This window comes from Hippocampus guttulatus, chromosome 9 (assembly GCF_054856545.1).
Source record: "Hippocampus guttulatus isolate MCC_2025c chromosome 9, RoL_Hgut_1.0, whole genome shotgun sequence".
Lineage (NCBI taxonomy): Eukaryota > Metazoa > Chordata > Actinopteri > Syngnathiformes > Syngnathidae > Hippocampus > Hippocampus guttulatus.
The window spans coordinates 662,465-679,589 of NC_141269.1; the positions used below are offsets into that span (position 1 = coordinate 662,465).

The window sequence follows — 17,125 nt, forward strand, 5'->3', positions numbered from 1 at the left end:
TTACAATACATGGTCGTTTTTTTTGGAGCCAAAAATGCCTTACTATACATGGTCGTTTTTTTATACATGGTCTTTTTTTATACATGGTCCAAAAATGCCTTACTATACATGGTCGTTTTTTTTCGGCTAAAAACGCATTACTATACATGGTAGTTTTTTAGGGGCTAAAAATGCCTTACTATACATGGTTGGTTTTTTTTCGTCTAAAAACGCCTAGTTATACATGGTCTATCTTTTTTTCGGCTGAAAACGCCTTACTATACATGGTCGTTTTTTTCGGCTAAAAACACCTTACTATACATGGTCGGGGGAGTTTTCGGCTCAAAACGCCTTACTATATATGTGGTCGATTTTTTTTCAAAACATTTGCACCAGCTTCCCCTAAAGAAGCCAAAGTGGCAAAACATGAGGGCACGTTCTTTCGAGACCGAACCTGAACCGCCACAACTATCCCTTCAAAACGTCATAATTCTGAACAAAAACGGGTGGACCTCTGGGATCGAACCCATGCCCACTTGCACTCAGATCATCATCAGGAGGAGTTGAGATGATGTCAGGTTCTCCAGAAGCTTCTCACATCAAAAAGACAAGCGCAAACAACTCGGAAGGTACAAATGATTGCAGAGGAGTGGCAGAAATGTTGATTTTTATTGTGCTCTTTTTAATCGTTTGACAAGAAAAAGAAAATAGAGAGCGTCCGACAGACTTGCGTCACGTTGCCGAGGATTTCCCCGCGCGTCCGCCGTCAGGAACGGATCCGCCGCGTTCCGCGAAAGAAAATAAGAGTCCTCAAAAAAAAAAAAAAAAGTCGGCGCTGATACGACATGGCTACCGCGACGACGGTGTTGCCGCCCTTTGGAAACAGTCAACACGGAGAAGAAAGCAAGTTAAATTTGGAAAGCAAAAGATGAAAAGGGAAAAACAAGAAAAGTAAGGCTGCTGTCGAGTTGAAGACACAATCTGGCTGGCACCGCCTTTGACTGCGCTTTGTGATGCAAAAAAAACAAGAAAAGAAAAGAAAATACACTTTGCCTTCCCTTTTGCCATTCAACTTTTTTTTCCCCCTAGCATGTTCTCACGAGAATTTTGGAACGCATGGTACAAATCGTTGAGCGGGCCGCAACGGTAGACCGAAAATTCCTGGGCCTTTCCATTAAAAGATCAAAAACAATCTTTGAACACTACTTTTGGAAATTCTAAAGTCAATTGTGTCAGAATTGGACCAACAAAAAGAAATAAATAAATACAGCGGTGACAAATGCTCGGAACTCAAGCAAGAGCCCCTCGCCAAAACGCAAGAACCTGACCGCAACGCCCTTCGTGGAACAAGAAAACCGCACGTCAACCCTGACCTCAACCCTGAAGAACAACAACCCTGACAAGAACGTCACACCGGCAAGAACCTTAACACAAATCCGACACCCAACCCAACCAATTCAAATCCATCCATAAACGAATGGCCTTACGTTACCTTCACGAGAATCCGAGCCCCCCTTTGAAGAGACCTGATGGCCCAACCTGAAGGCCATCCACAACGGAACCGGCCAAAATGACAAAAACCTTTCACGTCGAACCCAAACTACCAAGAATTCAAGAAGCACAATCCTGGCAACAAACCTGAGCGAGTGGAAACCGGAACCCGAACTTTGCCCCTTACGGAAGCCTGGAAGCCAAAACAAGAACCCCCAACAAGGCTGAGAAGCTTCTGTAAGGTAGAACCATCAAAACCCTTAGCCCGGCAAGAACCCCCAAGAGCGAGTCAAGCCCCACCGAGTCCCCTGACGCCGAGCGTGACCGGAACCCAAATCAGAGCCTGACTGGAAAGAACCCCAACGGCGTTTACGGTTGCGAGAAAAAGTCGGAATGACCCGGCTCTCGGCATCAATTGGTCCTAAAATGTAAAATACGGTAGTCCAAAATTCCTCCTGACCCTTGCGCACGTCTGATCTGCAACGAGAGGAAACGCTCGGTTGAGGTTGTTGGAGGTTCAACCGCTCATGAATGCCAACGTTTACATCGTGTCCAATGAAAAAAAACTAAATCTTGTTTGTGTGGTATCAGTTCCAGCAGACCGTTGTTGGTGATTTTGGCATTTCAACGTCAGCTTTTTTGGGGGGGCGGGGGGGGCATTTTTGGACCGAGCGGCACATTCTCATGAGAACACGCACATTTGAAGATTTCAGCGCAGACTGAACATTTTATCGCGCCCACCGCAACGTTCACATTCTTATAACACAAGTGTTCAAAATCAAAGGGAGACTCCCCACCACCACCACCCCCCACTTTTTTTTTCTTCAAAATGTGTCAGCCAATGACCTTAAATGCTCATGGGGCCCTTTTGTGATCCCAAAATGTGTTTGCAAGAAATACATTCACCTGTGTTTTGCAAATGCGTGCGCGCGCGTGTTGGCGAGCGTTCGTCGTTTCCTTGAGCACAGTACGTTGGTCGTAAGGATGATTGGCGCCTTCTTGTGCAACCTTGTCATTTGGCAAATTGTCAACGTCAGCGTGCGTGTGTGTGTGTGTGTGTGTGTGTGGCTGTCAAATTGTTGTCAATTGTCAAGTTTGGCACAACGGCACCACAGTGGAATCAGAGATACAAAGCAAAGACATAAAAAAACTAAAAAAGAAAACAATGACGTTGCAATGAGACACAGTGGAGCTACGGCATCGCCCCCCCCCCCCCACCCCCGAAGAGTTCGAAGCTCTTTTTCCCCACCCTTGAAGTTTTTCAACAGTTCAACAGTGCGATTTGCCCCACATGTTCGCGGGAACTAAAACATTCATTTGAAGTTGTTTTTTTCAAACTCACTAGCTAACATCTAACGTTCTTGAATCCCTGTTTGAAGTGCTCCAGGTCAAAAGGGGGCGCTCTTGTGCTCGGGCCATTAATGAGGAGGATCGTAGGAACAGTAAGAAGATAAGAATAAGAGTCCAGAATTTGACTTAATAATAACGAGGATAATCTTTTTAGAAAATCTTGAAATTCCGTCTAGAAAAGAGTTTGGCGAGGAGTCACACGCAGTATTTGGCACGTCGTACGGGACTCGCCGCCACGCTTCCCGATGCCCGCGCTTCTCGCCGCATCTTCCCGGATTTGAGGCGGTTGCGTTTCTGCTGAAAAGAGGAGCAGGCGGTCCTGATGAGATCACCGCCAAGATAAACGAGGGCCGCGGGAAGGAGAAGCGTTTTAGCCAAGAGGAGAACCCGGAGACGGCGGGCGCGGCAGCGGCAGCGGGCGACTCCTCGGCCCGCCGCCGCATTTGGGGGTCGTAGAAATCAAGGCAAATTCGATCCACGATGAAAAGGAAAGCGGATCGGCGACACACTTGCCGCCGCGCCAGTCAAATGCTGCGGGTCCACGGACACGGTGGACAGCTAGCTAGTTGCGAGTGCGTCACCGGGTGAAAGGGGGCGCTAACGTTGCCCGGCCGCCCGCCCTGGAAGCAAAGGACAATTGCGTCCAATCCCGCAAAATGTCTCTGAAGAAACGGAGCCACTTCTTGTCTCTTCTTCACAACCCGTCCTAAAAAAAAAAGTTCGGGACGGGCTGCCGGGTCACTTTTTCTTCCTCAAATTCTCGAACATCTACATAATTAGAGAGCTACGAGTTAGATATTGAACAAAAGGGGAATCTTGAAGTTCTGCTTTTTGTTTGGAGTCAAACAGCATTTCCTCCTCCCGTTTTTTGTTTTTTTGATTCTTCAGTTCCCGGCGATGCGGGTTGCGTGTTTTGATATTTACAGGTTTTCCGCGGTGCCCCCCTCAGGCCTTCTGCTGGGCCGAGACCCCCTTCCAGTAGTCCAAAATATCGTGTAGATCCTCGTCCTTGGCGAACTGGACTTTGCGGCGCAGCGCGTGGCCGGCCGCCACGTAGCCTTCGTCCTCGGCCGACGCCTGCCGGTGCCTCTTTCGGTGCAGCTTGAAGCGCTCCCACAGGCCCAGGGTGGGGGTGCACAGGAGCCCTTCTTCTTCCTCCTCCTCCTCCTCCTCGTCTTCTGGGCTGGAGCAGTAGCTGAGGTTGTGATAGCGCGGGGCCAGCTGGGAGTACGCCAGCTCCCTCTGCTCGGCCCGCCGGCCGAGGGTGAGCGGGTCCGGGACGGAGGGTTGGCGTCCGCCCGGGTGGTGGCGGAGCTCCTGCGGGTGGCGCTGGAGTTCTCGGGGGCCCGGGTAGGAGTGGCGGTGCTCGCGGTACTGCCGGATCCTCCGGGCCTCGGCTCGCAGGATGGCCGCCGCCGGGTTGACCGTGCGGACCGCTTCCTCGCCGCCGCCGCCGCCGCCGGGCGAGCCCCTCTGGATGTAGCCGGTCTCCGAGGCGCGGCAGCCCCCCTCCGAGCGGAGAGAACGGGGACTCCTGGCGGAGCCCGGGGACGAGGAGGCGCTGGGCCCCTTGGAGCCGGCGGGGGCCTCCGTGCTATGGTGCCGCCGCAAGGAATGGCGGTAGACCGGGGAGTGGAGCGGCGGCTGCGGCTCGGCGGCGGACCGCTGGAAGGACGTGGACTCGGACTTGAGGGCGTCGATGCAGTTGTTGATGATCTGGTTCACCTTGTCCACTTCCTTGGCGATGGTGGAGATCTCGGCCCGGGGCGAGATCTCTCGCCGCCTCTCGGCGCCGGACCCTCGCACCTCCGCGTAGCTGAGCTCGGCGGGCTCGCGCGCCGGCGTCTCCGCCGCCTCCCGCGGCCGGTAAGGGTCTACCGTCCGGGGCGGGGAAGGGGGGCCGCCGGCGCTCTCCGTCTCGCCTCCGTCGCCGTACTCGAGCTCCGTCGGCGTCCTCCGGATGCGGCTCGGCCGGCGTTCCTTCTCCTCGGCGATCCTCCTGCGCCGGAGGCAGTGGACCGCCAGGCCCAGGAAGAGCAGCATTCCAAACAGGCCGCCCAGCACGGTCACGATGTAGCGGGTGGCCGACGAGCGCTCGGCCGTCCGCTCCGGCCCGGCCCCGCGACCCGTGGAGATGGTCAGGCAGGTGTGGTTGAAACGCAGCGAGTTGCGGACGGAGGCCACGCAGTAGGTGTAGTCGGTGTCGGCTTTCAGGTCGCTCAGCTCCACGTCCTGCCTCTGGTACTTCAGGGTCCCGATGTCGGTGAAGAAGCTGTTGTTGTACAGCATCAGGATGTACATCTTGCGGTACGGGTGCGGGATCTCCACCGTGATCACGGCGCTGGAGTGCAGCACCCGCTTCAGCGTCATGACGGGATTGACGTCGGCCAAGACGGTGCGGTAGATGACCTCGTCCGGCGGCGTTCCCGAGGCGCAGTCGTCCAGGCCGCACGGGGAAAAGTCGAGCGGCGGCGGCGGCGCGGTGGCGGCGTCCGGCGGCCCCTCGACGAAGAAGCCGGTGGAGTTGCCGCCGTCCTCGGCGCACACCGGGCCCAGCGCGTGCAAGGCGTCGCGCCGGCCCGACGCCGTCAGCAGGTTGTAGCCGGAGAAGCCGCGAGGGGCCTCGCACACCATGCGATCGCCCGTCCGGTTGGGGAAGGCGGCGAGCCAGCGCAGGAAGGGCAGAAGCTCGCAGGAGCAGTTGAAGGGGTTGGCGTACAGCTCGCAGGTGGTCAGCTTGGAGAGGCCGGAGAACAAAGTCCCGTCCAGCACCTGGATCCTGAGGACCGAGACAAGACAGATCCGCACGCGCGGACGGTCGATGCGTCTCCTATTCCGGTTCGCTCGAGCCAAACTGAGCCGAGAAACGCTTCCGGCCGGGCTTTGCTTTCCCCTCAAACCAAAAATCTCGGACCGATCCGAGCCATTCGGCGTCCTGTTCCGGAGGTACGGTACCTGTTCATGGAGAGGTCGACGTTCTCGATGCCGGGGCACTCCCAGAAGGTGTTGGGCGCCACGCTTTCGATGAGGTTGGCCTGCAGGTAAAGGTACTGCAGCTTGCCCAGACCTCGCAGCATTCCCTCCGTCAGGTTCCGAAGTTTGTTGAAGCCCATCTGGAGGACCTTGGGGGGGCAAAGACAAGCGGGACGACCGGTCATCTCGGGGAGCTAACGCGGGGTCGGCGGCTGGCTGTTTTGCATCCGGGGACGCTCGCCGCTCCGCAATGTCGGCGGCGGCGGCGAGACGTGCGACGACTCTCGGAATCGATTGCTTTGGTCTGGACGCATCCCTGCCGCAGGATGTTCAGGAGGGAGCTGAGATTGACTTCGCTGAATTCAAGTAGCGCAGTTTACGCACTCTAAGGCGCACGGAAAAGTCTTCCGTTTTCTGAAAAGCTGACGGCGCGCCTTGTGTCTGGTCATTACGATAATACGTCGGGTCGAATTTATTTTGTGATTTTCTGCTTTGATGCATTATTTTCCATTTTCATAGTTTCCTTGAAGTCATCGTTACAGTTTTTTCATGAACGCCTCTCGAGTCGAACGCGGGGAGCGTAGCTCCATCTAGTGGATACATTGTAGATTGCGCCTCATAATCCAGTGCGCCTTTTAGTGCGGAAAATACGCTAACCTGGCCCAAGGCGAAGGTGAAAAACCGGCGCCCGGTTTTCACCTCATCCGATAAGGTGTCAATATTGTCACCTCCCGCCGCGCGCGCCGTTTTAACCCCGTGTGCACGCGTGAAGACGCGCCGATGCCGTCGCTTCGCGCCGTCGTCACGGCGCCGGCGCCGCGACGTCACTCGTCATCTTCGCCGGGCTTCGGCGCCGTCACATTCCGCCCGTGCGGCTTTTCGGCGCGTTTCTCGGCCGTCGCTTCGCTTGCCGCCGGCGCTCACCTGCAGGTTGAACTGCGCCGAGAAGGCTCCGTCCTCCACGTAAGCGATGTCGTTCTTGGTGAGGTTGAGGTAGGTGAGGTTGCCGAAGCGGCTGAGCGAAGAGTAGTGCACCGAGCGGATCTTGTTCTCGTTCAGCCTCAGATCCACGACGGTGCTGCGGTCGGCAGACGGCAAAAGGCTCCGTGGCGGCTCTCGGCCCGGTCCCGCCGACGGAGGCGGGCGCGCTGGCGCTTACCTGTTGACGTGGGCCGGGATGGCCTCGTAGGGCGGCTGGTTCATGCTGCAGATGGCCAACCACACGAAGCCCTTCTCGCCCTCGATCAGCCAGCAGTCGCCCGCCGCCGCGGGCAACCGCGTGACGGAGAGCAGGGCGAGCCAGGCCAAGACCGAGGCGGCACTTTGTCCGGGCCGACGGGCCGCCGTCGCCGGATCCATCGCAGAATGAGCCGGAGCGGCGGGAGGGAACGCCTGCGGAGGCTTCGGCCCCGGTGCCCGAATCGCTCGCTCGGTCCTCACGTCCTGAGCGGCCATCCGCCGCTGGGGTCGCACGAGCACTTCCTCCCGCGCTTCCTCATCCTCCGGATTCCGGTGCCCGCCGGACCCCTGGAGCAGAGGACGACACGGAGGCAGGTGGCAAAACGTTACGTCCCAAAATTCTCCGTCGGGGGAAAACTAAAACGGCAAGTCTTGCCGAGCGAAGTCAAATGAGAGTCGAACGGAATCGGTCGTCCGCATCTCCTGAAAATGTGAAAAAACCGCAAAGTGAAACAACCTCGAAATCGATTCGAGAAGAGACGAATCGGAAACGCAGATGGTTGCTTGCGTTTCTATGCAAATTTGACTTTTGCACGCACGCAAACGAACGACGTCCGGCCGCACGCGATCGCCCGGACGGGGAGCGGAAGGAGCCGCCGCGCATCAAAGCGCGGGAACGAGATGGGCCGCTCGGGAGGAAATCCGTGTTTGGCGAGCGGTCGCGTCAGCCAAAGGCAAAGTCGCCCCGGCGGCCATCTTTTGCGGGATATCGCAATGACTGGCGTGGTGGCCGATCACGGAGGGGCCGGCGACGAAAATCACCATGACTGACATAAACAAAACAAATGAAGGATTCACGTGTAGACGGAGTCACGTCGGCATGATGGACGCGAGTCACGACATCCGTGTTCTGATTTGTAAGCCACAAAAAAAAAAAAACGACCTGTCGTTGGCGATGCACGTCGCGACCAACCGATGTGTGTGACAAACTCTGAGCAGAGACCGACCAATCAAAACGAAACGACAAAACTGACTGATCACCGGCGGTGTGGGGAGTGACCGGAACAGAGACCAGTCAATCAAGAATCAATGATAAACGCAGACCGACCCATCGTGAGCAAGTGACCAATCACTGACGGCGCATGAAGCGACCGGAAGGGAGAACAACCAATCGACAGTGAGTGACCAATCGACGGAGGGCGTACGAAGCGAGCGGAATGGAGACCGACCGATTGAGAGTAAATCGCGTGCGAAACGATTGACGGGCCTCGGCGGCAGTTCGCGTCGACCCGCTGGAAACGCGGCGAGTGAGGCGCCGCTCCTCTTGACAGGGAGCGGCGCGTGAGAAGACTGGTCCTTCGGGAATTCACCATCAAATGCTCAAATCCAAGATCGATGGGACGCACGCACGCACGCACTGTCTGGTCACGTTGACGATATTAGCAAGACTGCTCGTTACCATGCCGATGGACGACCCCCTTCGTCTCCTCGTAACGATGCAATCATGGGGCAGACGTGCACTCATCTCTCTCACACACACACACAGGCACTTCGGTGGTGATTTAGCGTAGCACGTAGCATCTGTCAGGAATGATGAACCTTTCCATCCATCACGCCATCTCAGAGCGTGATACACATGCACTTAACACACAATTACACATTAACTGACACACGCACACACAACACGCCGGACTGGGAGAACTTTGGCTTGTGGCAGCTGATGGATTTGTTGGTCATCAATGCGTTTCCATCAAGTTATTGTTCAAGTCGAGCTTGTTGCCAACTGGCGGTTTGCCCCGAGGTGGCAGCGATTGGTCGCCTGCATCGCTCGCTCCTCATTGGTCGTTTTGCGCGCTGGGACGTTCAATGCGGCGGCGGCGATGAGTTGGCCGCGGTTGTCAGTCATTCTGCATCATCGCCAACCGGTTGGTTCCATCTGTCAGGCGCTGCACATTTACGCCGCAAGGGGGCGCGTCGAGGTTACGTTAAAGGGAAAAAAAAATGATAAGAATCGGCTGGCGGTTCAATGAGTCAGTCCGGTTAGCTGACGATGAGTCACTTAGTTGGTCGGTCATTTACTGGGTCAATTAGTTGGTCGTGTTGTTCCTAAAGTGATTTAGTCCGAATACTTGACAATAGAACTGTCCGAGTTGACAAATCAAACGCACCCGCCGCTCGTGTCCGATGCCTCAGCTGAATTGAGGCTAGCTTGTTTTTTTGTCTTGACACTTCGAGAATCTTTGACAAATCAGCGCAAACGGGATTCAGTCTTATGACTCGGAAGTCGCGTGCCGCCGGGGGGGGGGGGGGGTGTGATATCACACCAATTGACGCCACACGTTGGCACCGCATCCCCAGACGCGCGCGTCCGCCATCTGTGTGCGCGCGCGTCTCTCATCCTTCGACGTGCGGACGAGTCATCTTTCCCGGCCGCAACACGTTAGCGCGCGATGCTAAGTGTTGAGTGCTGATCTGCTCGGGGAAGGCTAATCCGCGACGCCCCCCCCCCCCCCCCCCCGAAGCTGTCGATCCACGTTCAATCCGAAACTAAACCATTAGTGTGAGCTTTGCTTGCTGTATTTTCAACCCGTTGTTTGAAGGACTCGGGAGTGCAAACACGCACTGGCAACGAGCTCCATCTGTTGAGCTGAGGCTGTTTGCTTCTTGGCAGTTGCGCTGCATATGAAACTTGGTGATTCATTTTGTTTGTCCTCTACAGGGTTTTGTTTGGGGGGGGGGGGTAACCTTGGCAAACAGCAAACTGGTTGGTTTGTTACGTCCACCAAGCTAGCTAGCTAGCTATACACAGTATATACAAATATATATATGTATATATATATATATATACATACACACACACACACACAATTGGGAAACATTTGTCATCGTCACGGAGCATAAAAACTGTCCACTGCGCTGTCACGTTATGGCTTCGCTCCGACATGTTTACAATGAGACGAGAGACACGCTCGTCATTCCTTCGTCATCCACGATCTGTTTTGGGTTTTTTTCCATTTAGCCAAAACCTGGTATGCTAATGAGCTGATTGTGGATTGTTTGACAGCGTTGAGGCAAACACACTCACGAGATTATTTCAAAGGGACGATTTGTCTTTTCGTTTGGAGTCCCTCGTTGTCTTCACTTGTTTCCTTTCCTTTTATCTTTGTGACATTCCTTTGATCCTGGTACGAGTCTGTGCAAAGTCTGCTTCGTTTTTTTGGGGGGTGTCGACTGTCACGGAGTGCAACTGTCTGGCTTAATGAAAATTCAAGTAAAAATTGGAGCCTTAAATATCATATAATTATAAAGGAAAAAAATAGCAGTGGTCTTAAAATTGCGAAAAAGAGGCCGAGTTTCCACACATGCGCGCGCACGGCGCCCCACCCGCTCACCGGCCTTTCAATCTCAACATTGAATCAGTGCTGGTGACAGGGCGAGAGGACGCGGACGAAGCAAAATCATTGCAGGCGAGTGTGTGTATGTGGGGGGCGGGGGGGGGGGGGGGGGGGGGGGACACACACAACATGTTTGGTGCCAAAATGGCGCCGCTAAGATGATGATGATTGTTGTTGTTGTTTATTGAACATAAAACATATACAGTAATAATTTGACAGAAAATAAGGTAGATAAAATCAGTCTTCATTCAACACAGTTATTATGTTCAAGGGAGTAGGAAGAAGTAAAAAACTTATCTAGTCCTACCCCGTTATGTGTTTATATCTAATAATTCATTTTTATGATGTTCTCCAGCACAGTGTGATGAAGGTCAAAGTGACAAAAGGCACCAATGATGGTCGTTCCCGTCGAAATTTTCCCACTTGTACTTGAATGCGACACGGTTGTTGGGGGTCGGCGGGAAATAAGAGTTTTGTGGAACGCGATGAAATCGAGGCTTGAGTCTCTGCAAAGGTCATTTCAGAGATGAATGCATTGAGTCAGCATTTCAAAGAAGCCGTGAACAAACGCATTGAAAATAGGCGGTCAACCGGTTCGCACGTCCGCCTAACGGTGCCGAGGTCGGGAGGCTTTCCGTTCTTCCTGCATGGACTTAAAGGCATGAAAAATGAAAAAAAAAATGCCAGAAATCTAAAAAATAAAATAAAATAAAATACCCGATCAATAAATCTATGACACAACAGAGACTTCCTTTTCTGCTGCGTAAATTTGTAAATTTCCCCAGTGTGGGACAAATAAAGGATATCTTATCTTAAATTAAAAAAAAGAGCCAGAAAGGAGGCCCGCCGTTCAAATCAGTTTGGAATCTCCCTCAAACCGACTTCTGATGCCAAATGAATTGATTCATTCATGGCCTGGCTCAGGGTGTGGCACACGCACGCACGTTGGCATCAAAAAGCGCAGCGCCGTCAGGTGCCACCCGAACAGGAAGCTGCGGGAGCCCGCTCACTGAGTCACATTCGGCTGGTTGCCATCAGCAGTGGGGGGAGGGGGGGGGGCTTGTTGGTCATATGAGCGACTCCTGACCAAGCAGAGGGAGCGGGCGCGAGTGCAGCGAGCCGGTCGCGGCAGCCTGGCTCTTGACTGAATGTCACTTAGGTAACACTCGGCGAGCCCGAGCGCCAGCCCGCGTGTCGGCGGTGACGACGTGGCGGTCAACCGTGGATTATCGGAGCGCAAGGTCCACTCCCATCCCGCAGGTGGGCCGCAAAAACGGTACGGACAACAGTCGGTTGACAACAGTCGATGGGAGTCAACCGGAAACACAAAATCGACTCGGACCATCCGAGTCGCCGCCACGCGTTGGCCGTCGCGCCGGAAACAACACGGACTCCGGCCATTCCGTCCGATCCGGTGATCGACTCGACGTCGCCCGCGCACCATCGATAACGCGGACCGAAGCGATTCGGGTGGATCGGACGGCGCGCTCACCCAAAAACAGGAAGAGTTCAAAGGACTCAACGGAAAAGAGACAGACTTGCCGTAAACGCGGCAGACTCACTCGATTCGGTTCGCTGACGGGAGTCGGCGGGCGCACCGAGTTAGTGGAAAACAAGCAGACAAATCCGGTTAAGTTGAATCGGACGACTGAGCCGAGCCGGTCGAGCGCCGGAAAGGCGGCGGATTCGGATAATCCGACCGGTCGGCAAAACCAGCAGAGCCCCGGTGCGGTCCGGTGATTCACTTGACTCTTCGGCTCACACAAGTTAGACTCCGACTCAGCGGAAACACCGAGTCAAACGATGACCCGTTTGACCGAGTCGTCGAGTCGAGCCGACTGGCGAGTCAGAGACCCATTCAGAGTCAACTCAACAGAAACAAGGCGGACTCAGATTGAGTTCAGTCGAGTCCGCCGATTGACTCGCCATAACGCGACAGAGGGAGATGATTCGGCTCCCCGACTCGAGTCAAACGCAGACTCGGGCGATTCGGTGGCATCGGGTCACCGAGTCCCGCGAGCGACCACGTGCGAAACGCGGCCCATTCGGCGACTGGCTTGCAATTGACAGAAAACGCCTTCGACTGACGCGAAGTGCGCAATGAAAGCGGCTGTCTGTCGGTTCACATCAATCCCACGTTTTGTGTACGGCGGCGTGGCGAGATGTTTAATTTGGAAAGAGAGCACACAGATGGCCCGTTGAAAAGCAATTTTGCCGCCGCCAAATGCCACCAGATGCTTTGGCACCCCGCAAACGCCCACAGCGCAAGTTGGGCTCCAAACTTTGTCGAGTGAAGGAAGGACGGGACTTTTTCAACGCTCCTTTCATCCGGACAAAAGGCAGCCGGTCGGCGGCGGAGGTAAAACGCGATGAACCTTTGGGGCTAAACGCCACTGACCCCCCCCCCCCCCCCTCCATTTATCATCCCATATTTTAGTGGGCTGCGCTTCATGGGCTCAAGTCACCAGCACACCCCAGGTCAATGCCCATATCTTTGTCTGTCAGGAGTGCAAAAGCATTTGCCGCCACATATGTCAGCCGCCACGGCATCTTTTGGGGAAAAAATCACAACATTTGGCTTGAATTCTCAAAGACCAACAATCCAAATTTTTTCGCACCCGCTTAAAAACTGAACGCCTGCGGTCTTGATGCCCAGGTCACATTCATCCAAAAGGTCGCGACCGTTTGACCCAACGCTTGGCGTGAAAGGCAGCGGCGGATGAAGGAGGACAAAGTCCGCGACGACAAAAAACAGCGTGGGAAATGATTATTCCGGTTTCACAAAAACGGGTCGTGATTGAGACCCGGCGCACAAACGGCAGCCCAAATTGGTGAAAAGAAAACATACAAAATGTTTGTACTTTGTTTGTACAGTATTTTACATATTACCTGCTCTCTTATAACAGGCGTATACAGTTAATGGTGTAAAATCATTTTTAAAATGCTTTTGAAAAAGATGTTTACTGGACTGGGAAGGGATTATTATTTTTTTGATTACCGATTGATTACAACGGGAAACATGGTTTGGGTTTTTCGAACAGCCTTCTGGAACGGATTATGGTCGAAAACCGAGGTTTTATTGAAAGCCTTCACAGCAGCAAACCGCCAGAACTTGTTTTCGCAAAGAACATTTAGCGCCGAATCGCAACGGGGCGCGCGCGCAGACACGCGAGCTGCTCGGTCGTCCGCGAGTCGTCACATGAGGACACGCGAGTCCTTTCATCGGCGCCGCCTTCCGGCCGGCTGTCCCGCGGCCTCCCGTGTCACGTCTCCTCCGCCACCTGAGCCCGCGGAGGACGCCGACTCGGCTCGCGCCTAAATGACGAGAGAGATGGGACGGCGGTGACTCACGTCGGCGAGGTGTGTCACAGCCAAGGCCATGCGAGGGCGGGGGGGGCGGGGAGGGAGCGAACGGATGGAAATCTGGGTCGGCAGAGTGCAGCTGCACGGGGAGCTGAGACGGCAGGCAGGAAATCAGTTGAGCAGACAGAATGTAGAGTACGTGTTGAGAGGATAAATGGCGGCGGTGAAGAGAAGGCTGTGTGTGTGTGTGTGTGCGCGCGCGCGCTATCATCAGTATTCCGTCGCGGTTCTTCCCAGAAAAGACAAACGAGAGCCGACATCGGCGAGGAAGCGGATCCGTTGAAAAAACACACCCGACCTCTCCCTGCATCCCCTTCAAGTCGGCGGCCTGAGTCGCGCCGCCCGTTCTGGAGGCTTCCTGAGCCACCCCATTGTCGGCGACCCCGAGAGCGGCGGCCCGGCCCCGACCGTCAGCGGCCGAGAACGCGCGAAGCCCCCGATTCCTCGCCACCCGCTCACCCCGACCCACGGCAACTCAACCGACGCAACCGCGGAAACGAAGCCCTGAAGCGCCAGGAGCCGACCCGACCCGACAACTCTTCTGTGGCAAATCCGAGCCCCCGATGACGACGATGCCCACCGCCGGTCCGTACCGATCGGCCGCCGGCTTGGACGACGCGGGAGCCCCACTTTTCAATGTCCTTCAAAGGCAAAAGTCAGCCCTTGTGTCTGCGCCACCCGTGACCTCTTGACCCCAATGCCGAACAACTGAATATTGAATTGAATTGAATACAACTTTATTGTCAAATGTGCTGTATGTGTAACACGTGACAAGAAGACTCGCTCACCCCCCCCCCGCGTGAAAACTCACCATCCGCATCCCCCCAACCGTCCCGCAAGACTCGCCCGCCCTAATCGTTGCCACACGGCGTCGCGCGAGTCAACGACTCCGTGCGAAGCCTTTCCGATTCCGATTCCTTCCCTTTCGTAAACGTCCGCCGCCCTCGCCCTCGCCGATCTGACCGTATCCAAAGTAAGACGGGCGCCCCGCATGCTTGCCACCTGTGCCCTCTCCACGAGAATTTATTCTAACTGTGATTTTCAGCGAAGTGATATCATTTGGCAAGTCAACACCCCCCCCCCTCATTTTCAGCACCAAAAGGCCCAGCCTCCACACTCTCACACCCATCGCTCGCGTTCCCGCGCTGCCCAACAGGTCGCCGCTCACACGCCGATAACATCGCCGCGCACGCTAATCCCATCACTCCGACACGGGCCCCGAGTGCCAGACGGGATGACGGTCGATGGCCCGAGACGACGCCGGCGCGGCCATCATGGTCACCGTGAGCGCCGTGGTGATGATGATCGCGTGCCGAGATGACGAGCGGCGGGGGGGCCCAAAGGGAGCTTTGTCAAGTTTTTCGAGTCAGCGTTTTAGCAAATCGTCAATCTCACATTGGCCACAATTTTTGGTTTTGGGAGCCAAGGCAAACAGCTGGCTAAGCCCCCCCCCACCCCCCAAATATCAACTGGAATTTTATCTGTGCTTTTATTGTTCTTCTTCCTGATTGTAAAGTGTCCTTGAGTGTTTTGAAAGGCAATGAGTAAATGAATCGAGGGAGAAAAAGGGAAAGGCCATGATGCATGGATGGAAACAACAAAAAGTGTTGTTCAAGTTGAACTGAAAATGCTGTGAAGAGATTGCGCAAGTAGGTCAGCGCGGAGGAGGAGGAGGAAGAGGCGAGCGCGAGGACGCGGAATTGATAAATAGATCATTGTTGGCATGAAGCGGCTCGCCATCTTTCGGTCTTTCCCACAAACACCCCCGTGTGCCCCGCCCACCCCTCGCCGTCTTGTGTTCATCTTCGTCTTTTTCTTGCCAAATGAGTCTCCGAGCGCATTTAGCGGAGGACCGCGACGCCTCGCGCTTGAACTCTTAGCATAGCGGCAACACGGAGAGGAGACGGCGACGGGGCACGGACCAAAACGGCCAGTCGAGAGCCCATCTCCAAGGCGCACACCTGGGCAGCTTCTGGTCTTAGTCCAACAGGGACACGGAATGCGCCGAGAGACTTGAGTCGGGCCCTTTAAGCGCCGTGAGCTTTTGCGCTTCGATAGAATGTGTCGATAGAGGCGCCGAAGAGGCAGAAGGAAGACACGTCCTGACTCGTCAATGACCATGTCAATTATTTGGAGCGGCACCTGACGGGTCTGGCAAGTTTCCAGGGGCGGCGCGAGGCGCGCTTACTCGATTCTCCCGCTACAGTGAAATCGCCTCTACAACGAAACCTACTGTACATGGGCAAAAATGCCCCCTCATGTGAAAAAATGTTCAGCCATGAAAGCCATTCCCACTTTTCTGCCCCCCATACAACGAGAAAAAAAACTGCTCCGTTCTACGAAATCTTTTTCTCTGCCCTTGCCTCGCCACGGGATTCACTCCAATGAAAACAAGCCTACCGCAAAAGTCTAATCCAACAGCGACCTCTACTGCTTCGTTCGGAAACGGCAACGGCAACCACCACGCTGATTTACACACGCGCAGTAGTAGTCCAGGAAGGATTTGTTATTGTTCGTTTCAGACGCAGCAAGAACGTTACATTGCTAAAATGGCGACAAAACGGACCTTTGGATGTCAAGCAGCTAAGACAAGAAAAGCTCAAAATAAAAGACGGAGGAAGCAAAATCAAAAACATTATGCAAGAAAATGAGAAGTGTTGGGAAGCAAAAGAGTATAAATGACTTTTTAAAGCCAACAAAGTGGAGTGATGAATATTAAACAATTGAATGTTAATGTAAAACAATATCAAATAAGTGTACAGTATTGGAATAAAAATAAAGAGCACACATATACGTTTTGTATATGTGTGTTTGCTACAATGAAAAGCCCCCTGTTGTGGAAAATTTCTTGCTGCAAACATGATTTCGTTGTAGAGGAGTTTCACTGTATCATCAAACAGTCCAGCTGACAAAAATCCTATCGTTTGTCTAGTCGTGACAATATTGTTCGCATTAAAGGGAAAAGAACTGACCCAAGTCGAGACGGACAGAACTTTGCGAACCAGGGGGGAAGGCATCTTGATGAGATCGCCGGGCCAGCTCGGACTCAGTCAGATGGTTTCTCTGTCACGTGGTCTAGTGGGCAAACACATGCCGGCGTGAAGAAGAGGAGACATCCATCCGCACGGTGTTGCCTCAGTCTCCAGTATGTCTCGGAGACGTCTCTTCGTTCGCGGACACAATTAAGTCCCCCGCGACTTCTTCTGACCCTGCTGGAGCCTTGGAGGAAGGTCTCCAAAGGATCTCAGGAAAATCAAAATCCAAAGCTAACACGGTTAAATTGGACCGCGGCTCCTCGGTGACCCCTCTAGCGTCCACAAGATGTGACGGAGACGCGAGTCACCGGGCCGGCGAGATGGGCCCTTAACAAGACGCGGCGTAACAATCCGCTCGAT

At 54.3% G+C, this 17,125-nt stretch overlaps 1 protein-coding gene across 1 annotated transcript in view; it reads right to left on the reverse strand.

Annotated features, from left to right (window-relative positions):
• Positions 1 to 629: 629 nt before the first annotated feature.
• Positions 630 to 17,125, reverse strand: part of LOC147199678 (protein ELFN1-like) — a 29,567-nt gene continuing 13,071 nt past the window's right edge. Inside the window, exons 2-5 of the mRNA XM_086119501.1 lie at positions 6,953 to 7,320; positions 6,718 to 6,871; positions 5,776 to 5,942; positions 630 to 5,599 (exon numbers count right to left, since the gene is read on the reverse strand). Coding sequence (XP_085975627.1) covers positions 3,766 to 5,599; positions 5,776 to 5,942; positions 6,718 to 6,871; positions 6,953 to 7,248 — 2,451 coding nt within the window. The 5' untranslated portion in view covers positions 7,249 to 7,320 and the 3' untranslated portion in view covers positions 630 to 3,765. The remainder of the gene's footprint in view (positions 5,600 to 5,775; positions 5,943 to 6,717; positions 6,872 to 6,952; positions 7,321 to 17,125) is intronic.